This window comes from Canis aureus, chromosome 25, assembly GCF_053574225.1.
Source record: "Canis aureus isolate CA01 chromosome 25, VMU_Caureus_v.1.0, whole genome shotgun sequence".
Taxonomy (NCBI): Eukaryota; Metazoa; Chordata; class Mammalia; order Carnivora; family Canidae; genus Canis; species Canis aureus.
In genome coordinates this window covers 25,620,672-25,639,165 of record NC_135635.1, presented here as the reverse complement: position 1 = coordinate 25,639,165, position 18,494 = coordinate 25,620,672, and the positions used below count along the sequence as shown (strand labels likewise).

Genomic DNA, 18,494 nt, shown 5'->3' with positions numbered 1-18,494 from the left:
ACCTGAATAGTATCTAGCAAAGTGTTTTACAGAACCGACGGTTATATGGGAACATGTAATGTAACCTTAGAAGAACCATGCTGCACCAACCACAATACTGGTCTTCATAATAAATCTAATCAGACATATAAATTCACTATGGCATTGCTAAATAACTGGATACATCTGCAACTTTTAATTAAAGTGGTTTTACAGCTGAATATTGAGTGATCTTACATCTATTTTCTCTTCAAAACAAAAGGAAGTGGGAGTACTTCTTTGTAATTAAGGTAGAGGAGGGGAGCAAGAGAGAACAAAGGATTGATGCAATGAGAGACATGACCTGGTGGATAATGCCATAGTGGACTTTGGAGTCAAACTTTATTTAGAATTGTGGTTCTACCACTTACTAAGTGTATAAACTTGGACAAGTTAGAGCTGCTCTTAGGTTCAAAATTCTTATCTGTAAAATGAGGATAATAATATGTACCCTAGAGCAGTGCTTTGAGGACTTATATTTAAAGCAATATATTTAAATATAGAGACAATATATTTAAAGCACTTAGCAGGTAGTAGATACCGATACCGCCATTCTTTTTTTTTCTTTCTGTGGGAAATCATAAACTAGACACAGAGAAGATTGTAGCAGCTTCTTTTTTTTTAATTTTTAAAAAATTTTTTTAAAATTTTTATTTATTTATGATAGTCACACAGAGAGAGAGAGAGAGAGACACAGGCAGAGGGAGAAGCAGGCTCCATGCACCGGGAGCCCGACGTGGGATTCGATCCCGGGTCTCCAGGATCGCGCCCTGGGCCAAAGGCAGGCGCTAAACCGCTGCGCCACCCAGGGATCCCTGTAGCAGCTTCTTAAAAGCAATTTTGGCTGAAAGAAAAATTGTGAGAGATGAGGGAATCAAGGGATTAACCGAACTCAGTATCTGCTGAGCCCAAGCCAGATGCATAAGTGATAGGCAGGATATCTGTAGGACAGAACACCTTAGAAATGTCTGCCAAGAATCACTGCCCCAAGTAAAGAGGAAAAAGTAACTTTTGTGGAGTCAAACTGAAAGAGCAGACCTCCTGGAAAAACATAAAGGACTGGCTTCTGTAGGTTATTTTAGCAACTCTAGGGTTTCCCAAACCAAATTGTTGGCCAGAATATTTCATTTTATCATCCTGATAATGTCATTCACACCCACCTGAAAAATTGTTCTGAGTAAAACCCTTCTAAGAGCCAAAAGGTAAACCCTGCGACATACGGGTTTCTGTTGAATACATCACCCACCTAATAGAGCCACTGAATAGTATTGGATCCTGCAAAATGATTGAAAGTCTAGAACGTAGTGTGTGCAGTGGTAGTTTTGAAATGTCTATTCCATCAATGACGATCTTTCCTGTGAAACAGAAACAAAAAATTACAGGCATGTAGTAAAATCAAAAGTAAAATAATATTCGTTTACAAGTTGAAAGTACTTTCCTACTTCAGGGTTGTAACTCAGAAGATGAAGCTTTCCATTTAGGTTACAAACATCATTATGCATCTCTAAGAAAAATATACATTTTGGTGATATTGTCTCTTTCTTATATATTTTCTCTTAAATAGATTCTTAGTTCTTATTCAGTTTCCATGGTTCATATAAACCAAAAGTACTTTTTCTCTTTAACAGGTCCTCTTCCTTCCAACATTTCCTAGTTCCCTGCTTTATTTTCCTTCGCAAGATATTTTATATGCCTTTACCTATCTTTTGTTATTGTCTCTTTCTCCCAACTAGAATAAAAACTCCTTGAAGACAGTGACTTTTGTCTAAATTATTCACTTTTATTGATTGAACAGTACAGAGTATTGCAAATAAGAAATGAAATTCTATGACATAGATACCAACTTTTAATGAATTTCTCCATAGTGTATTTAGGCTTATTAGAAACCTGTGCAATCTTGATGTCTTTCCCTCAAGTTGATAGGTTATTTTATCATACCATTTTGTGCAAAGATAGTACTGGCATATGAAATGAGCCAGGCAAAGAATGCCAAGTGGAGTCTCTTTTCCAGCTAGATTTAGATGCAAGAGGAGGCAAGGTGATCAGCTCAAATTTTCATTCAGGAACAACACACATTATCTATTAAAACCTGAATAGCTTAATGCTAAACAAGAGAATCAGTCATTGATAGTCACATGGGGCCTGACATCACATTTCTGGATTCATGAGGAAATGGCTAATCTAATACATTCAGTTATAACTATAGATTTGGTTTTTTTAATGAAAAGTGTCAATCAAATTGCCTTTGGATCATGTAACTGACTTCTAATGCAGATCCACTGAAAGTCTGTAAAGCGTCTGTGTATTACTACTAGCCGTGGAAGAGCAAGCTGCTAACTCAGCGCCTGATGCCTACTCTGCTCCTGAATCTAAACCCCAAAGAGACTGCAATTACTGTAGATCATCTCTGTTGTTCATTAACTGACCTCTTCATCTCGCAGAGCTGTTGTATAGATTAAATAATACAAAGTGTCAAGTACAATAAAAATGTGAGGTACAATAATCATCGCAATCATTTCAGACAATAATATGAAGCACTTTCTTGAGCTAATGATCAGGCACATTGCTGGAGCCCCTTTTACTCAAGATGGTTTATGTGCTGGCCTATTTATAGTCCACTTGCTAGACTAAATAATGCGTCATATTTCTTCTACAGCAAGGATTAAATTATTTCAATGTATCATATTATTAATAATTTTGTGGATGAGTAAATATTTTTGTATACTGTCAACATGTGCTTGGCACTTTGCAGGTTACCACCCCACAAAATGTTCAACATCATTAAACCATGTTATTAAGATGACGGTAAGAGTCATGCGCCTAAATTAATAATGCAGATCACTTACCTCCTTGCATTTTTTTCCTTTGATGGAAATGGATGTTTTTAGTTTGAGCAAAGCAAGACAGTCTTCCTTTCTCTCCCTTCCCCTTGAAATGCCACCTTCATCTACTGTTATTCAAAACGGATGGCTTTGTTTTCATTTTATCAGTTTGTTAGAATTCTTTAACAACAGTCTTTAGGGGATCCTGGGTGGCTCAGTGGTTTAGCGCCTGCCTGCAGCCCAGGGATCGAGTCTGGGATCGAGTCTGGGATCGAGTCTGGGATCGAGTCTGGGATCGAGTCCCATGTCGGGCTCCCTGCATGGAGCTTGCTTCTCCCTCTGCCTGTGTCTCTGCCTCTCTGTCTCTGTGTATCTCTCATGAATAAATAAATAAAATCTTTAACAACAAAAAAAAAACAAACAACAATCTCTAGAGGGGAGTTTGGAGCTAATAATTTTTTTAAAATTTTATTTATTTGCTCATGAGAGACACACACACACACAGAGGCAGAGACACAGGCAGAGGGAGAAGCAGGCTCCATGCAGGACTCTATCCCAGGACTCCAGGATCACGCCCAGAGCCAAAGGCAGGCGCTAAACCGCTGAGTCACCCAGGGATCCCCTAGAGCTAATAATTTTATTAGCAATTCTATGTTGATTCTTCTAGACTATTTATCTGGGACACCTGCTTCAATCCATGGGTTGTAGGACACAAAGTCCTTATAAATATTTGCTTTTTATTTCTGCGGGATTAGGTAAATCGATGTTGCATTTTTTAACAAATATTTTATTTATTTATTTGACAGAGAGAAAGTGAGAGAGCACAACCAGAGGGAGCAGAAGAGGGAGAGGGAGAAGCAGGCTCCCCACTGAGCAGGGAGTCAGATGCAGGCTCCATCCCATTACTCTGGGCTCCTGACCTGGGCAGAAGGCAGGTGCTTAACTGACTGAGCCACTCACACGCTCCAGATGTTGCATTTTTTCTTTCCTTTTTTTTTTTTTTTAAGATTTTATTTATTTATTCACGAGAGACACAGAGAGAGAGAGAGAGGCAGAGACACAGGCAAAGGGAGAAGCTCCCCTACAGGGAGCCTGATGTGGAACTCAATCCTGGAACCCTGGATCATGCCCTGAGCCAAAGGCAGATGCTCAACCACTGCAACAGGTGTTGCATTTTTTTAACGAAAAGCACCATATAGCCAATGAAAAAAATTTAGTGACTTACCATCAAATATATCAACCATTCTGAAGAAAGCCAGAGATAATGATGACTTCCCACTGCCAGTACGACCGCATATGCCCACCTATAAATAAATGTCACCCAGAGAGAAAAGGACTCAGAAAAAAGACATAAAATGGTCAAAAATTTTTTTAATTTAGACAAGATACCATGGTGAGACGGCACCTCTATTTAAATAATTATAATAAATCCTCATTCTTTTCTTAGGTCTCCTTTCTGTATCATCATTAAGATAAAAACAGAGTCCTCACCAAATGTTTAATGATTTCATTCTAACTCTTTTTTATGTGGTTGTGTTGTTTTCCCTTAATGGCTTAATTTTTGCATTTAGTATATAATGAGCCTAATAAATAAGTATTTGATTTTATCTTAGAAGTGATGATTTTATAACAAAAAGACTGACTCCAATTTTTATGCACATTTTCTCTTTTTAAAGTAGCTAAAAAAATCATGTTGGGACTAAAACTAGGACAAATGCTAAAGTTCTGAAGGGGATGTCTGATATGGCTATGAGCCAGAAGCCAGAAATTTGGAAAAATACACATATAGTTGATTTTCTTGATCTTTATGGGAGACTAATGAACAGCAATACATCTTAGAGAACATGTATTTTATCCTCCTCTTTTCTCTTTTATGTAGATAATTTGACCTCTAAAGTATAGGGAGTATTATGCGAGCCCAGTGAGATTATACTTGGCTTAATGTCTCAAGAGCTTAGGTAGTGACCCAGTGGCTCCATCCACTGATTTGTATGAAACAAATGGCAGTGAATTCCATACCTTTTGCCCAGGTTTGATGTAAGCCTTGACGTGTTTAAGAACAGGTTTCAGATTATTTTCATATCTGACACACAGGTCATGAATCTTGATCTCTCCTTCCTGTGGCCAATGTTCTGGAACTTGAGAAGGGTCTAAGGGGTGAGGGTGGAGTAAGGCAAGTCAGAGAGAAAAGGAGAGAGGGAGAGAAAGAGAGAGGAAGACAGAGGGAGAAAGAGGGAGGGGAGAGAGAAAGGGAGAGGAGAGGGAAAGAAAAGAGAGGGAGAGAAAAGGGGAGAGAGGGAGGGAGAAGGATGGAGAGGGAAGGAAGGAAAAAGAGGCAGGAAGAAACATACAAATACTTATATACATTTATACATACAAACATATACATTTTTATAAATTTAAAGTAATACTGAACCAAATTCTGTATCTTTTTAAAATTAAAATTACATTCAGAATAAAGGCCTATTGATCATGAACTTTCAAAGTGTTTTTTGAAGAATGAACTATCATGTGTTTTCTGCATTCCATCACTTGATTCTATTGAAGATAGTTCATCTCTGAATTGATTCATTTGTTCAGTCAGTCAGTCATCAAACTTTTGATCAAAGATGTGAGAGGTGTTGTGCAAGATGCTGGGATATGGAGATGAAAGACATGTCTCAAGGTGTTCCTTGTGTCCTGGGGGAAGCATCAGGATCTATAATACTGCATAGTACATGGTGGAGTCCAACCCAAGGTGCTCTGGGAGCATAGATGGTGGTAACCTGAGTGTTCCAGGAAGGTTTCAAGAGAAGATGGTGCCTGAGATGAGTCTCAAAGGATAAGGGATGGGGAGATTTGTTTCAAAAGTATATGGAGAGAATAAAGAAACCATAGCATGTTGGTATGGCCCAGAGTAAAAGGCGTGTGGACAGATGATGAGAGAGGATACCAGGTAGGTTGACAAGGATCGACTAATAAAGAGTCTAATAATCTTAGCTAACTTATCTGGATTTTGTCCTTGAAGACCTGGATAGCTACTGAAGGATTTAGGCAAAATAATGCATTTTAAGCATGAAATCTGAATTTAAGAAAGATCATTCTGTCTTCAGTATTGAATTTCCTGCCAATCTTATCTTTTTTTTAAAAGATTTTTTTGAACTTATTCATGAGAGACATGGAGAGAGAGAGAGAGAGAGAGAGGCAGAGACATAGGCAGAGGGAGAAGCAGGCTCCATGCAGGGAGCCTGATGTGGGACTGTGGATCCCAGGATTCTGGGATCATGCCCTGAGCTGAAGGCAAACACTCAACTGCTCAGCCACCCAGGCATTGCCCTGCCAATCTTATTTTAAGCAAAGCTAAGAATCTCAGTGAGTAAGATCCAAGTTTCTTCATAGCTAATTTAATATGATCTTGAGAAAGAGAACACAATAGTTCATAGTATAGGTTGGTAATGAGTGTAATAAAGTCCAAATACTTTTAAATTTTTTTTTAATATTACTAAATAATAGCTACTTGGAGTCTGGTTGTATCACAAACTTTTCAGGCCTAGTCATATCGTTTCAGGTGTAACTCATAAAGCAAAGTCAAGATGAGAAGAGATTCTCTGGATATTAAAGTGGAAAACAAAAGCAAAAATAACAATGTGTCTGACACACAACTATTATTTGTATAAAACAAATATTTAAGTGAAACAATATAATATTCAGAACAATACCCATAGTGCCTTCATAGTTCTCAGACTCCATGGTCAAGAAACTGTTCACTTTCTTCACTGCCCCCATCTGGACCTCCAGGTCAGCCAAGTTCCTCACAACCCAATTCAAATAATTGGTTATCTGTGTCAGGTGACCAAAAAAAAAAAATTAACACATTTTAAATGAAGTAACGATCTTTGTAATCACTGGATATTTTAGGATAGGATGACTTGGACACTTAGTGTACATCATATGGTACAATTCATAAGTGCTGCAAGATATTAGAGATCAGGGAGAGTGTCATGGGCTCAAGCGGGCAAAGGAGGTGCCCACTCTTCTTCAAGGGTCCTCACATGTCAGTGTTTTTAAACTGTCCTCTGATTTCCCCGTACAAGTTGTATGTACCTCTGCTTGCATCTATCTTGTTTATATTTGTATTCATTTTAGTGTCCCCAAATAGGTTGTAAACAACTTAGGACAGGGATCTCAGCCTTGGGAGTGTGCTCCCTGTTGATTTTGAGGAGTTTCTAAAAATCAATTTGCATTATCAGAACTGAATCCACTCTGCCCTAAAATGCAGCCAATTGGCTTTGGGCCCCCATCTCCTATTATTTGCAAGATGTCATGTAGTTATGAGTGTTAATCTGTTCCTTTTATATCCATGAATAAGAGTTGATGATAACTATAGTACCTTCACCACTACATGAAAAGAAATGTTTTCTTCCATACCTACCGTAAGTGCATACAGAAGACCCAAACCCACCAATCCAGAATTGGAAGAGCCACTGATGGATGCAATAGATGCAGTGAGGACAATGCAAGCTCCCAGATAATCCTAGAAACAAGCAAGAAAAAATGTTAAAGGATTTTCCTTGAGTTCTTTTTTTTTTTTTTAAGAGTTTATTTATTTATTCATGAGAGACAGAGAGAGAGGCAGAGACACAGGCAGAGGGAGAAGTAGCCTCCCTGTAGGGAGCCTGATGTGGAACTCAATCCCAGGACCCCAGGATCATGACCTGAGCCAAAGGCAGGCACTCAACCACTGAGCCACCCAGGCTCCCCAATTTTACTTGAGTTCTTAAACAAAAGAGCCCAATCAATTTAGAGAGGTGATCACTGAAACAGTACGTTATTTCTTGTGTGTCCTCTTAAGTTTCTGAGGAAGACTACCTAAGATATGGGTGAATCCTAACTCACCATATTAGGGCTGGAGTGGGGGTAATTCAGTGATATAATGATCTCATTATATCTACACAGAAATGGATTCAGGGAAGTTAAATAACTTGCCAGAAATTCAGCTGCAATTTGTGGCCCAACCAGTGTCAGAAGTAGGATTTCTTTTTCTCCTCCCCTCCCCTGTGCCCTCCTTCCTATCACAATAGGTTGCCAGACAAGTAATTATTTAGGAACTTGATTTACTACCTTAAATTTCATGTATGCTTATGTCTGGGTTGTGATCTAGCTCCCTTATGTGATATAGTAAGGGCTCTGCAAAAATTTGCATCTGGTTAACTTGTTGAGATTCATATCTAAACTGTCAAATATCTGGGCTCAGAGTCTGGGACATTAAATCTCCAGATTCCATATAAATAAGAATAAGGGTTACATGTGCTCATAAATGGGAAATGTGGGCCTCTCTTAGAGCATTTGAATTGTCTATGGCTCAGTGATAAACTCTTTTGTGAAATTTCAAAAATTCACTGAGGGCCAGTCTTTAACTCAAATAAGAAACAGGGCACATCTGTCTATCTTTATTTTTTTTAAGATTTTATTTATTTATTTTAGAGAGAAAGAAAGAGCACAGGGATGGGGTTGGAAGTAGGGGTGCTGGAGAATCAGAGGGAGAGACAGAGAATCTTAAGCAAGCTCCATGCCCAGTGCAGAGCCCAACACAGGGTTTGATCTCATGACCCTGAGATCATAACCTGAGCTGAAATCAAAAGTCAGATGCTTAACCCACTGAGCCACCCAGAGGTGCCCCACATATGTCCATTTTCGAATTCTACTTCCTTCTCCATTTCCTGGCACTCTTAGCCATTATTATGTCTTATCATTTGAAAAAGAAATCTTAAAAACTTTTCATGCTGCTAAGTCCTATGTCCAAGAAACTGGAGGCATTTCAGGCATTAGTACTTCTAGAACTATTTCAAGTCTCATCTCATGTGTGATCTTTCTAGCTAGATATGTCTCTGATCTCTCAAAAAAAAAAACAACTAATAATTAGGTGATAAGACTTTAATGATAGTAACAGAGTGTTTAACATACTGGAGTTAACAAATGAAGTTACTCAAATCAGCTCACATGTGTGCATTCCTGCCTCTTTTTAAACAGCTCCAAAGATTGACTCTGGAGGAGCAATCAATAATCCCAACCTTGAATTCAGAGATCTGGGCTCAGATGCTGACTTTGCCAATTACCAGACAAATAATTTAAATCCCTTTGAAACTCAGTTTCTTTGGAATATAGAAACGATACCTAATTCAAAGACTTCCAAAAGACTAAAAAAAAAAATAATAATAATAAATACCCATTATGTTTTACCACCTCTATGTACCAGGATGTCTTTTTTCCTCTGGATGATTTTCAAATGTTTGAAGCAAGCTTAAAAGTTTATGTGCATTGTAAAACATCAAAGGTTAAAAGAGGCACTAAAATTTAATTCCATAATGATTTCCATGATCTTTACAAAGAATAAAGAAAGAAATTGTGCAGAGTTACTTTCTTGAGGCAGTAAGTTCCTAAGAGGTAGTAAATACTCCTTTGATTGCTTCTTCCAATGGGATCATGTGTTAACAACTTGTCACAACCCAATTAGACAGTTATTTTTCTTTTTCACTTTATTTGAAGCAACAACTACATGGATGCATAATCTAACCAGTTTGGGCCACTCTTAACATCTGACAAATGCCAACATGCTCCCAAAATACTTCTAAAATATTTATAGCAATATGAATTTTTCCTTCCAGCCCTCTGTGTAAAGTTAATACTTCTGAAGTTACACTGTATATTTATAATTTCTATATCTTTTTAAAAAGACTCATAGGAAGTTTCTGTGATGAGTCTGAGAGAGTAAGTTTGTGTTAGAGGATACTTTGAACAAGGCCCTCTTCTGAGCTTGATATAAAGAAATATGCCATTCAGCCTCTGAGAAATTTCTGTGGGTAATGTACACATTAAGGATTTGAAATAAGGCATTTATTAATTTCTATTCTCCACTTCCTCCCAGCTGAACTTAACTGGGAAGAAGAGCCTGATTCATTCATTTTATATATATATATATATAATTATACATATATTTTATTTAAATTCCATTTAGTTAACATATAATGTAATATTAGTTTCAGGAGAATTTAGTGACCCATCAACTTACATATAACACCCAGTGCTCCTCACAAGTACCCTCCTTAATGCCCATCAACCATTTAGCCCATCCCCCCACATTCTCCCCTCCATCAACCTTCAGTTTGTTCTCTATAGTTAAGAGTCTATTTAATGGTTTGCCTCTCTCTCTTTTTCTTTTTTATCTCCCCACATTCATCTGTTCCATTTCTTAAATTCTATGTACGAGTAAAATCATATGATATTTATTTTTCTCTGACTGACTTATTTACCTTGGCATAATACATTCTAACTCCATCCACATCGTTGCAAATGGCAAGATTTCATTCATTTTTATGGCTGAGTAATATTCCAATCTGCATATGTGTGTGTGTGTGTGTGTGTGTGTGTGTGTGTGTATACCACTTCTTTATCTATTCATCAGTCAATGGACATTTGGGCTCTTTCTACAATTTGGCTATCATAGATAATGCTGCTATAAACATTGGTGTGCATGTGTCCCTTCAAATCAGTATTCTTTGGATAAATACCTGGTAGTGCAATTGCTGAATTATAAGCTAGTTCTATTTTTAACTTTATGAGGAACCTCACAAAGATTTCCCTTCCTCCACTCCTCACCAACACCTGCGTTGTTTCCTGCGTTGTTAATCTTAGCCATTCTGACAGGTCTGAGGTGATATCTCACTACAGTTTTGATTTGTATTTCCCTGATGATGAGTGATATTAAGCATCTTTTCATGTGTCCTTAGCCATCTGGATGTCTTCTTTGGACAAATTTCTATTCATATCTTCTACCCATTTCTTAACTAGATTATTTTTTAGGGTGTTGTGTTTGATAAGTTCTTTTTAGATATCGTTTACTAACCCTTTATCTGATACGTCATTTGCAAATATCTTCTCCCATTCTGAAGACTGTCTTTTAGTTTTGTTGATTATTTTCTTTGCTGTGCAGAAGCTTTTTATCTCGATGAAGTCCCAATAGTTCATTTGTGCTTTTGTTTCCCTTGCCTCCAGAAACTTAGTGTCTAGTAAGAAATTGCTATGCCTGAGATCAAAGAGGTTGCTGCCTGGGTTCTCCTCTAGGAGTTTGATGGTTTCCTCTCTTACATTCAGGTCTTTCATCTATTTTGAATTTATTTTTGTGTATGATGTAAAGAAAGTGGTCCAGTTTCATTCTTCTGAATGCTGCTGTCCAGTTATCCCAAGACTATTTGTTGAAAAGACTTTTTTCCATTGGATGTTGTTTCTTGCTTTGTCAAAGATTAAATGACCATATAGCTGTGGGCCCATTTTCTGGACTTTCTCTCCTGTTCCACTGATCTATGTTTTTGTTTTTGTGCCAGTACCTTACTGCCTTGATCACTACAGCTCTGTAACATAACTTGAAGTCCAGAATTGTGATGCCTCCACCTTGCTTTTCTTTTTCTAAATTGCATACATTCTTTTAAAAGGATAACAAAATAATCACTGAGCTTCAACAAACAGAAATTAGAGAGTTGGCCTAATATAAATATTATAAAGGAAATGCAAAACATTATGCACTCAAGTCTGTCTCTCTCTCCTCTTTCTCTTTCTCTCAAACCTCCCACCAATTAAATTGACTATGGAATCTTTATATTTTATATCAAGGCCTGGATTCTCTCATTATATAGAACTAAATGGTAGATACAGTTAGATGATAATTTAAATTATTTTCTATTGAATTAAAGTGGTAATTCTGGCAATAGATAGATAGCCTTATCCTGCCATAAAGCCAGCAGGAGAAGTTAAAACCGATGAAGGGAGGGAAGGGAGGAGGCTGATCAGTAAATGTGAGCTAATATATATTTTCTGGTCTCTTTCACATGGCTAATGTTTTTAAAACTACTTGTAAGGTTCCCAGTATGATTGAAACTATTATTTTAATTATTAGTCCAGTATATAAAATATGTCAAAATTTATATATAAATATAATGTATATATTTTTACTTAACTTCAAATTAGCTAATATACAGTGCAGCACTGGTTTCAGGAGCAGAATAGAGTGATTCATCACCACATACAATACTCAATGCTCATCCCAACAAGTGCCCTCCTTAATGTCCACCACCCACTTCACCCATCCCCCCACCACCCACCTCACCTCCAGCATCTCTCGTTTTGTTCTCTATATTTGAGTCTCTTATGGTTTGCCTCCCTGTTTTTCTTATTTTTATTTTTGTTTCATTTTTTTATTAACAATAATGTAGAAAGATAACGTTTTTGACATCTCAGCAGTAAGGTATAGTTTCCTATAGTGTGTGTGTGTGTGTGTGTATATATATATACACATACATTTTCAGGGGATGAACCCATTTTTTTAAATTTTTTTTAAATTTTTATTTATTTATGATAGTCACAGAGAGAGAGAGAGAGAGAGAGGCAGAGATATAGGCAGAGGGAGAAGCAGGCTCCATGCACCGGGAGCCCGATGTGGGATTCAATCCCGGGTCTCCAGGATTGCGCCCTGGGTCAAAGGCAGGCGCCAAAGCGCTGTGCCACCCAGGGATCCCCCATTTTCAAAATCTACTAAATTCAAATAGATATGAGAGCTTAAAAGTCAGTATGTCTGCAGTTTAGTAGCTATAACAAAGTTATTTTGTTATAAAAATATTCATCATTCTAGTTATACCAACTAGATATTTTCAGCTCTCTCCTGGATTATTACCACTACTCAAAAATCTTTTTTCTAAAAAAACAAAAATGAAATCAAAACCAAAACCTTTTTTGCAATGAATCTGGAAAGTTTTGGAGGCATTTGATCAGAATTTTACCTTGATTAGCATAAGAAAGGAAGCTCCTTTGTGCACTATGTTTATCCAGAAAACTCATAGCAAAATCGCTAAATTCCATTAACTTCCTTCAAATTGTACAAGAGTACAGACAGGTGAAATCGTCAGATAGCAAGAGCTTGTGTTAGCCTCCTACTTTTCCACTTCCTTTACCACTCCACAGAAGAAGTTTAATGAATTACAAAGTGATTCTACAGTTACATCTTCTTTCTCTGCAAACATGAACAACAAAATGGTTTCAAGGCAATAAATTAAGAAAGGAGATGCAGCCGGTCTGAAGAACTTAGGTCTGAAGAACTTATACGAGGAGAAGAACTCACACGAGGAGAGCAAATACTTAGGGGCCACTAGCAGCATTGATTCTACTGCTTAGTCCCCCACACATCCTCACCAATCAGTTCAGCAGAAAAAACACCTGTGGTCAAAATGATACAATGGACTGAGGGATTCAGGTTAGGAAGCAGAAGCTATGCAGCATATGGGAACTGCCAGTTCTGAAAGGAGGCCCCACCACAGAACATTTTATCTGTATAGGGAGAAATTAGAACTTCCATCGAGTTTGTGAATTCCACACCCTCCTCCAGGGAAAAGCTTTTGATTTCCAAGTCAAAAGAAAGGCCTTTTCTCAGATTTCTAGTGATTCAATACTGTGGATCCATCTGTCAGACAACAGTGAAAACTGTAATTTCCTATAGAATAGACTGGCAAATAGTTAACAGCAACACAATCCCTTTCCATATATAGCCCTCAGAAGTACCAGTCATTGGTACCACTGAGGATCTGCGAAAATATATCAGGGCCTCCAAATGACAAGATAGGTGCACACAAGAAAAGAACACACAAGAAAGCTCCGTGCTGTTTCATAAAATCGATGCTCATGCAGGCTCATCCTGAAGACTATTTTCACTTCAGCCTGTTGATTCTAAAGACTTTCTTTTTTCTTTTTTGGCTTCCTGATGTGACTTTTCTTTTATCCTTTCACCACACAGCAAGACAAAGCCTTGGAAAGAAAGGCTTTAGATACAGTTACACAATTTTCGCAAATGGAAACACCGATGCCAAAGAACTGGAACTGTTTAGTGCAGAGGGCTGAAGAGCAAATGCCGTGCTGAACAAGAGAACGTAAGCAGCATTCAAAGGTTAGGCTGTAGTGACACGTTGCACATGATTGTGGCCCACTTCACTTGGCACCCAGAGGAGAAACACTACCCCCTCTGCCAAAGCAACCTGGGTGGTCACAGTCTAGCTCCTCAACCACCAGCCAAATTATTTTATTCTTTTATTCTCTTGTCCCTTTTTTGATGTGAGTGTACGGTGATCTTTAATTTTTCCTAATTCAGAATGAATATGAAGTGAATATGGTGTGCAGGGCTATATCTTGTATAGGGAAAGCTGTTTGCTCACAGAAATGGAGTAACTTGTGATTGTCTTAACTCTTGCTTAACTTGATTGGGAAAAGAAACAGGAGCCATGTATTTAAAATAAATCAGGGAATAAACAAAAATTGGATAGGGCTTATGGATCTTCCAGAATCCAGTTGAAAGTGTTTTCCCCTGGTTTCTCTTCCTTTCTTCTCCTTGAGATTTTCTGTCCAGGGAATTCAGTACCATTGCTTCCAAAAGCTCTAACTAAGAATTAAGAGGAAAGGAAGTGAAAAATTGCCACAGAAAACTGTGATAAGTTTTCTCCTCTTTCAATTCATGAAGGTGATGAGTCCATGAATTAGAGTTGGTGAAATCCCCAAATCTGCATCAGGAAATTTTTCTTGCTTCTTCTGATTTATGCCCAATGCCTCAACCTTCCTTGTACCATTTCAGTTGTGTTTCTGCTCTGGGAACTCCAAGGACACTTGCTATAAGCAGTTATTTTTGCTAATTTACTGAGTAACAGGACAAAGAATGGAGAAAGGAGGGGCTGTGTTGATATTGTGGGTAAGTAAGATCAGTGCAGAATCACTGGGCCAAATAGAAATTTTCATTACTTATTCTTCTAATGACTTACAAGGTAGAGTATCTCCAATTGTGGGGGTCAGAGAACAGTTCACACCCTACTCTCCAAGGTCCTGTATCTCAACATTCGTGTTTCTGGCACAAGATCCATTTATTTTACACTGCAATTTTGTCTCCAGTGATGTGGACATGCCCGCAGGAGCACAGTAGTAATGAGGTCATTCATATGTGTACGATTGAGAGAACGGTTACTTCCTAATTGGAGTTATCTAGTTAGCTTATTCAATACTCCTACTGTAACATATGTGCTTGAATTATAGTATTTATATTCAAATAAATATTCTGATATTCACATATTCTAAATCATATCCTGGTTCTAATGAACACTCTCGATGTACTTAGAAGAGAGAGTGAATCTGACTAGTTTTAAATTGGATCACTGTGTGTGTATGTGTGTGTGTGTGGCTTAGTTAAGTTTTAACTTTAGTGCAAAGGTATCTTAAACACGCTTTACGCCGTGGGCCTATTAGTTTGGGTGTGTGTGTATGCACACCTACAGAAACTTATTGACACATACGGTTAGGTAAAGGAGACAAATCATACACCAAAGACTTTGGACCTTGATTTCTGTCAGCAGAAACACCTGGAATTTTGCAATAAATCAACAAGTTCCTTACCAAAACTTACCTTTACTCATCAGAAATAGAAGCAAAAGATTCTTTTTAAAAAAAAAAAATGGTTTTTAAGGGAGAGCTCTGGTAATAAGACTAGATGGGAAATCTTGGCAGGATCAGAATACATAGAAAACAAAGACAAGACACACTAGCAAATGAATTATCAAGTAACAGAAGGGATAGAACACTGTGTTTCGTGGTTCAAACATCAGTATTTTCCTTACATTTCTAGAGCTGGAAATAGAACTCTTTTACACTCAGGTTGGTCTGCTGCCTTTTCACATGGGGGTTAGAGTAATGAGCTGTGAGTCAAACTAAGGAAGCCATTCTCAATCTGGCCACTCTCTCTAGTTTTTCCTGACCTCCCCTTTCTTGGCAGTCTGACGGCTCTAATATCTTGTCTTTTGGCTATGAGAGCAGAACATATGGTTTGCTTGAGGATTTCTGTTAAACACTTGTCCATTAACCTGACAGTAGGAGCTGCTAAAGAGCAGAAACAGGAGTCAAGTCAGACATTCACCTCAAGTCCAAAGCAAACACACTCACCCCCTAAAAAACATGCTCAATCTCCAACCTAAGAAAAATCAAATAACAAAGATAACTACTGACATTTTCTCTTATGATCTGGGGACATTCTTTCATTAAGCTATTTCATGATTAATTCTGTTATTCAGATACGATTGGGGTTTTTTTCTTCCTTAAAGAAAACAAATTTAAAAAACAAATAGAAGCTTAAAACAAAGAACTAGGGTCTGAATAGGATTTCTTGGCTTTGTTATAAATCCTAAGCAACACTTCATCTGTCTTTATGCTATCTATAGGTAATTCAGGAGACCCTTTTCCTTGTCCCCACAGCTTGGAAGGAATTTCTCATCAACAATCAATGGTTCTCTCTAAAATTTATAAAATATAATTGTATTATGTCACTGAGTAATTTCTACATTATAACTAATATAGTAGAAGAGAATCTCTGTAAAATCAGTGGGAAATCATGACAACTTAAGCTCAAAGGGGGTCCAAGAATCCATATCAACCTGTATCCATCCATCAACAACTCAGATTACAACTTGGGATCCTTCATTTCTGCCTCATCAAATTCCTTTTACTATCTATCTTCTCTGGTCTGTTGAGTTTCGAAAGTCTGAATATAGTAGGATGCTTAATTAGTAGACACGATGTCCTTATAATAGTACAGATAAACTTCCTTTTCTTTTTGACAAATGGATATACAATTATTTTTAAAAAATTACAGACAACTCATCATTACCACCAAAGTAGCTTATTTTTAGTGTGGTTTATGCAGACCAGTCTGCAAATTACATTTCCTTCCTTTCTGGAACTTGTGTTCCATCCATCTCCTGGTCCATACTCCAGCTGGCTAGCTTATGAACCACTTACCACAGCAGGTGCTGTTTCCATTCACTTATTTATTCATCCATTCATTCAAAAGACATTTGCTGAATGCACTTGTTAGTCAGTTAACTAGGGGATTTATATTATTATTTTTCATCCTAATATCCCCATGTAGTATATATTCTTATTTCTATTTTACAGATGAGGAATGGACTCAAATTAATTAACTTGCTAGATCAAGTCTGTATGATGCCAAAGCATGTGCCTGTCCTCCTCTATCTTTAGGGACAGAAGAAGGCAAGAGGTGATTAACTGCAGCTTTTTATGTTTTGTGCTAACATGATCCTCCACTGGCTTAAAACATAGAAAGTCACCATCTTTCCAGGCCTCTCCTGCTCAGTGAAGGAAACAAGTACACATCTGTTCACTTGTCAAATTTGCTCTTTTGAAAAAAAAAATTGAAGTTATACAAACATTTGCCATTCCATTAACTTATGTAATCTAGAGACTAATGAACACAAAATGAATTTTTGCTTTTTGGGCTATTTGTCTTGCCATTAACTAAAACATTATGACAAATTTCATCTGTAACATAAACAACCTGAGCTATTTTAATGTCCAGAAAAAATGAAGTTAGTGTGAATCTCAGTACAAGACTAATTTTTACAACTGTCTCCCTCTTTGCATCAGCCCCCTTTTTTGTTTGGTTTCCATTTCGAAATCATGAAATGAACGTACCGTTCTGACCTCTAGCCATCTGTTGGCTGCTGAAAGAAATAAGTAGGCAATGTTGTTTGTGTCCGTCAGTTCCAGCATACGTTGCTTAAATCTGGTTTCATGCCTGCAGAAAACAAAAATATTACCATGTTAGCCACACAACAGGGGAAATAATAAGAAACAGTCACACTTACTACTACACTATTTACTCAACACAGTGACACACACAGATGGGATGGAATGAATAGGAAATGGACTCCTACTTCAAAATAAAGCCCAGCTACTACTGCTTTGGTGCGCGCTTACTGGAGAGGGTGTGGTCCGGTGTTTCATCCTTTCTCAGACCCCTGCTATGAATGGAAGCTTTCAGATGACAAATCCTATTAAAGATCACTTCATAAATTTCCACATAATTTTGTAGCCACAAAAACAAGGGATGACCTATGTTGCAAGGGCTTACAAAAAGTAGAGTAAGTTGTCCAGAAATGCAATATGCTCTGCCTACTTTTTATTGCACTTTTTATTTTATCGAATAACACAGTTAGAGGTGGGTGGGAGGTACTGGATGGGGACCAGGGAAGACAGGAAACTATGCATGTGAAACAGGCAAATATATACTTTTAAATTTCTTCTTCTGCCTGGTGTTTCTAGGAACCAAAGGAGGAAAGTGAATGGAAAGAAGTAGAGGATGATAGTCCTTTGAGGTGGCGGATGTTCTTGTTAGATGAGATATCTTATCCTCAAGGTTCTAAAATATTTGTAAGGATGGTCATTGCATGAAAGGAACTCTCAAGTCTATGGTATTTACAGGGTTTTTATAACAAAAACAGTTTAGATATTGATCCCTGACCAAATTCAGTTCATTCTTGGAAATCAAAATCGTCAGACCAAATTGTGTGTAATCCATGTTATAAATGAAACTTCTAATAAAAATCTTGTCCATTTGAACATGTGAGTTGCTTTCCCATAGAACGCATGCTACACAGTAATAAATCTTTCTAAATAGCAAAAATAGTCTCTTTTCATTTTTCAGTTATTTTCCCTGAATAAGAGAAACAATGGAAAGCTGGATAATATAATCAAAATAACTGGTTTGAAGGTTGGAAGAAATGCCACGTCAAAATGTGGTCTATT

The 18,494-nt window shown here is 37.5% G+C and overlaps 1 protein-coding gene across 11 annotated transcripts in view; it reads right to left on the bottom strand.

Moving 5' to 3' along the window:
- ABCC9 (ATP binding cassette subfamily C member 9) overlaps positions 1 to 18,494 on the bottom strand; it is a 148,550-nt gene that overhangs the window by 12,286 nt on the left and 117,770 nt on the right. For all 11 annotated transcript variants that reach the window (XM_077870791.1, XM_077870799.1, XM_077870794.1 and 8 more), the window contains 6 exons: positions 17,382 to 17,484; positions 7,252 to 7,353; positions 6,539 to 6,659; positions 4,860 to 4,990; positions 4,066 to 4,144; positions 1,265 to 1,373 (listed from right to left, as the gene is read on the bottom strand). In XM_077870791.1, the coding sequence (XP_077726917.1) occupies positions 1,265 to 1,373; positions 4,066 to 4,144; positions 4,860 to 4,990; positions 6,539 to 6,659; positions 7,252 to 7,353; positions 17,382 to 17,484 (645 nt within the window). The remainder of the gene's footprint in view (positions 1 to 1,264; positions 1,374 to 4,065; positions 4,145 to 4,859; positions 4,991 to 6,538; positions 6,660 to 7,251; positions 7,354 to 17,381; positions 17,485 to 18,494) is intronic.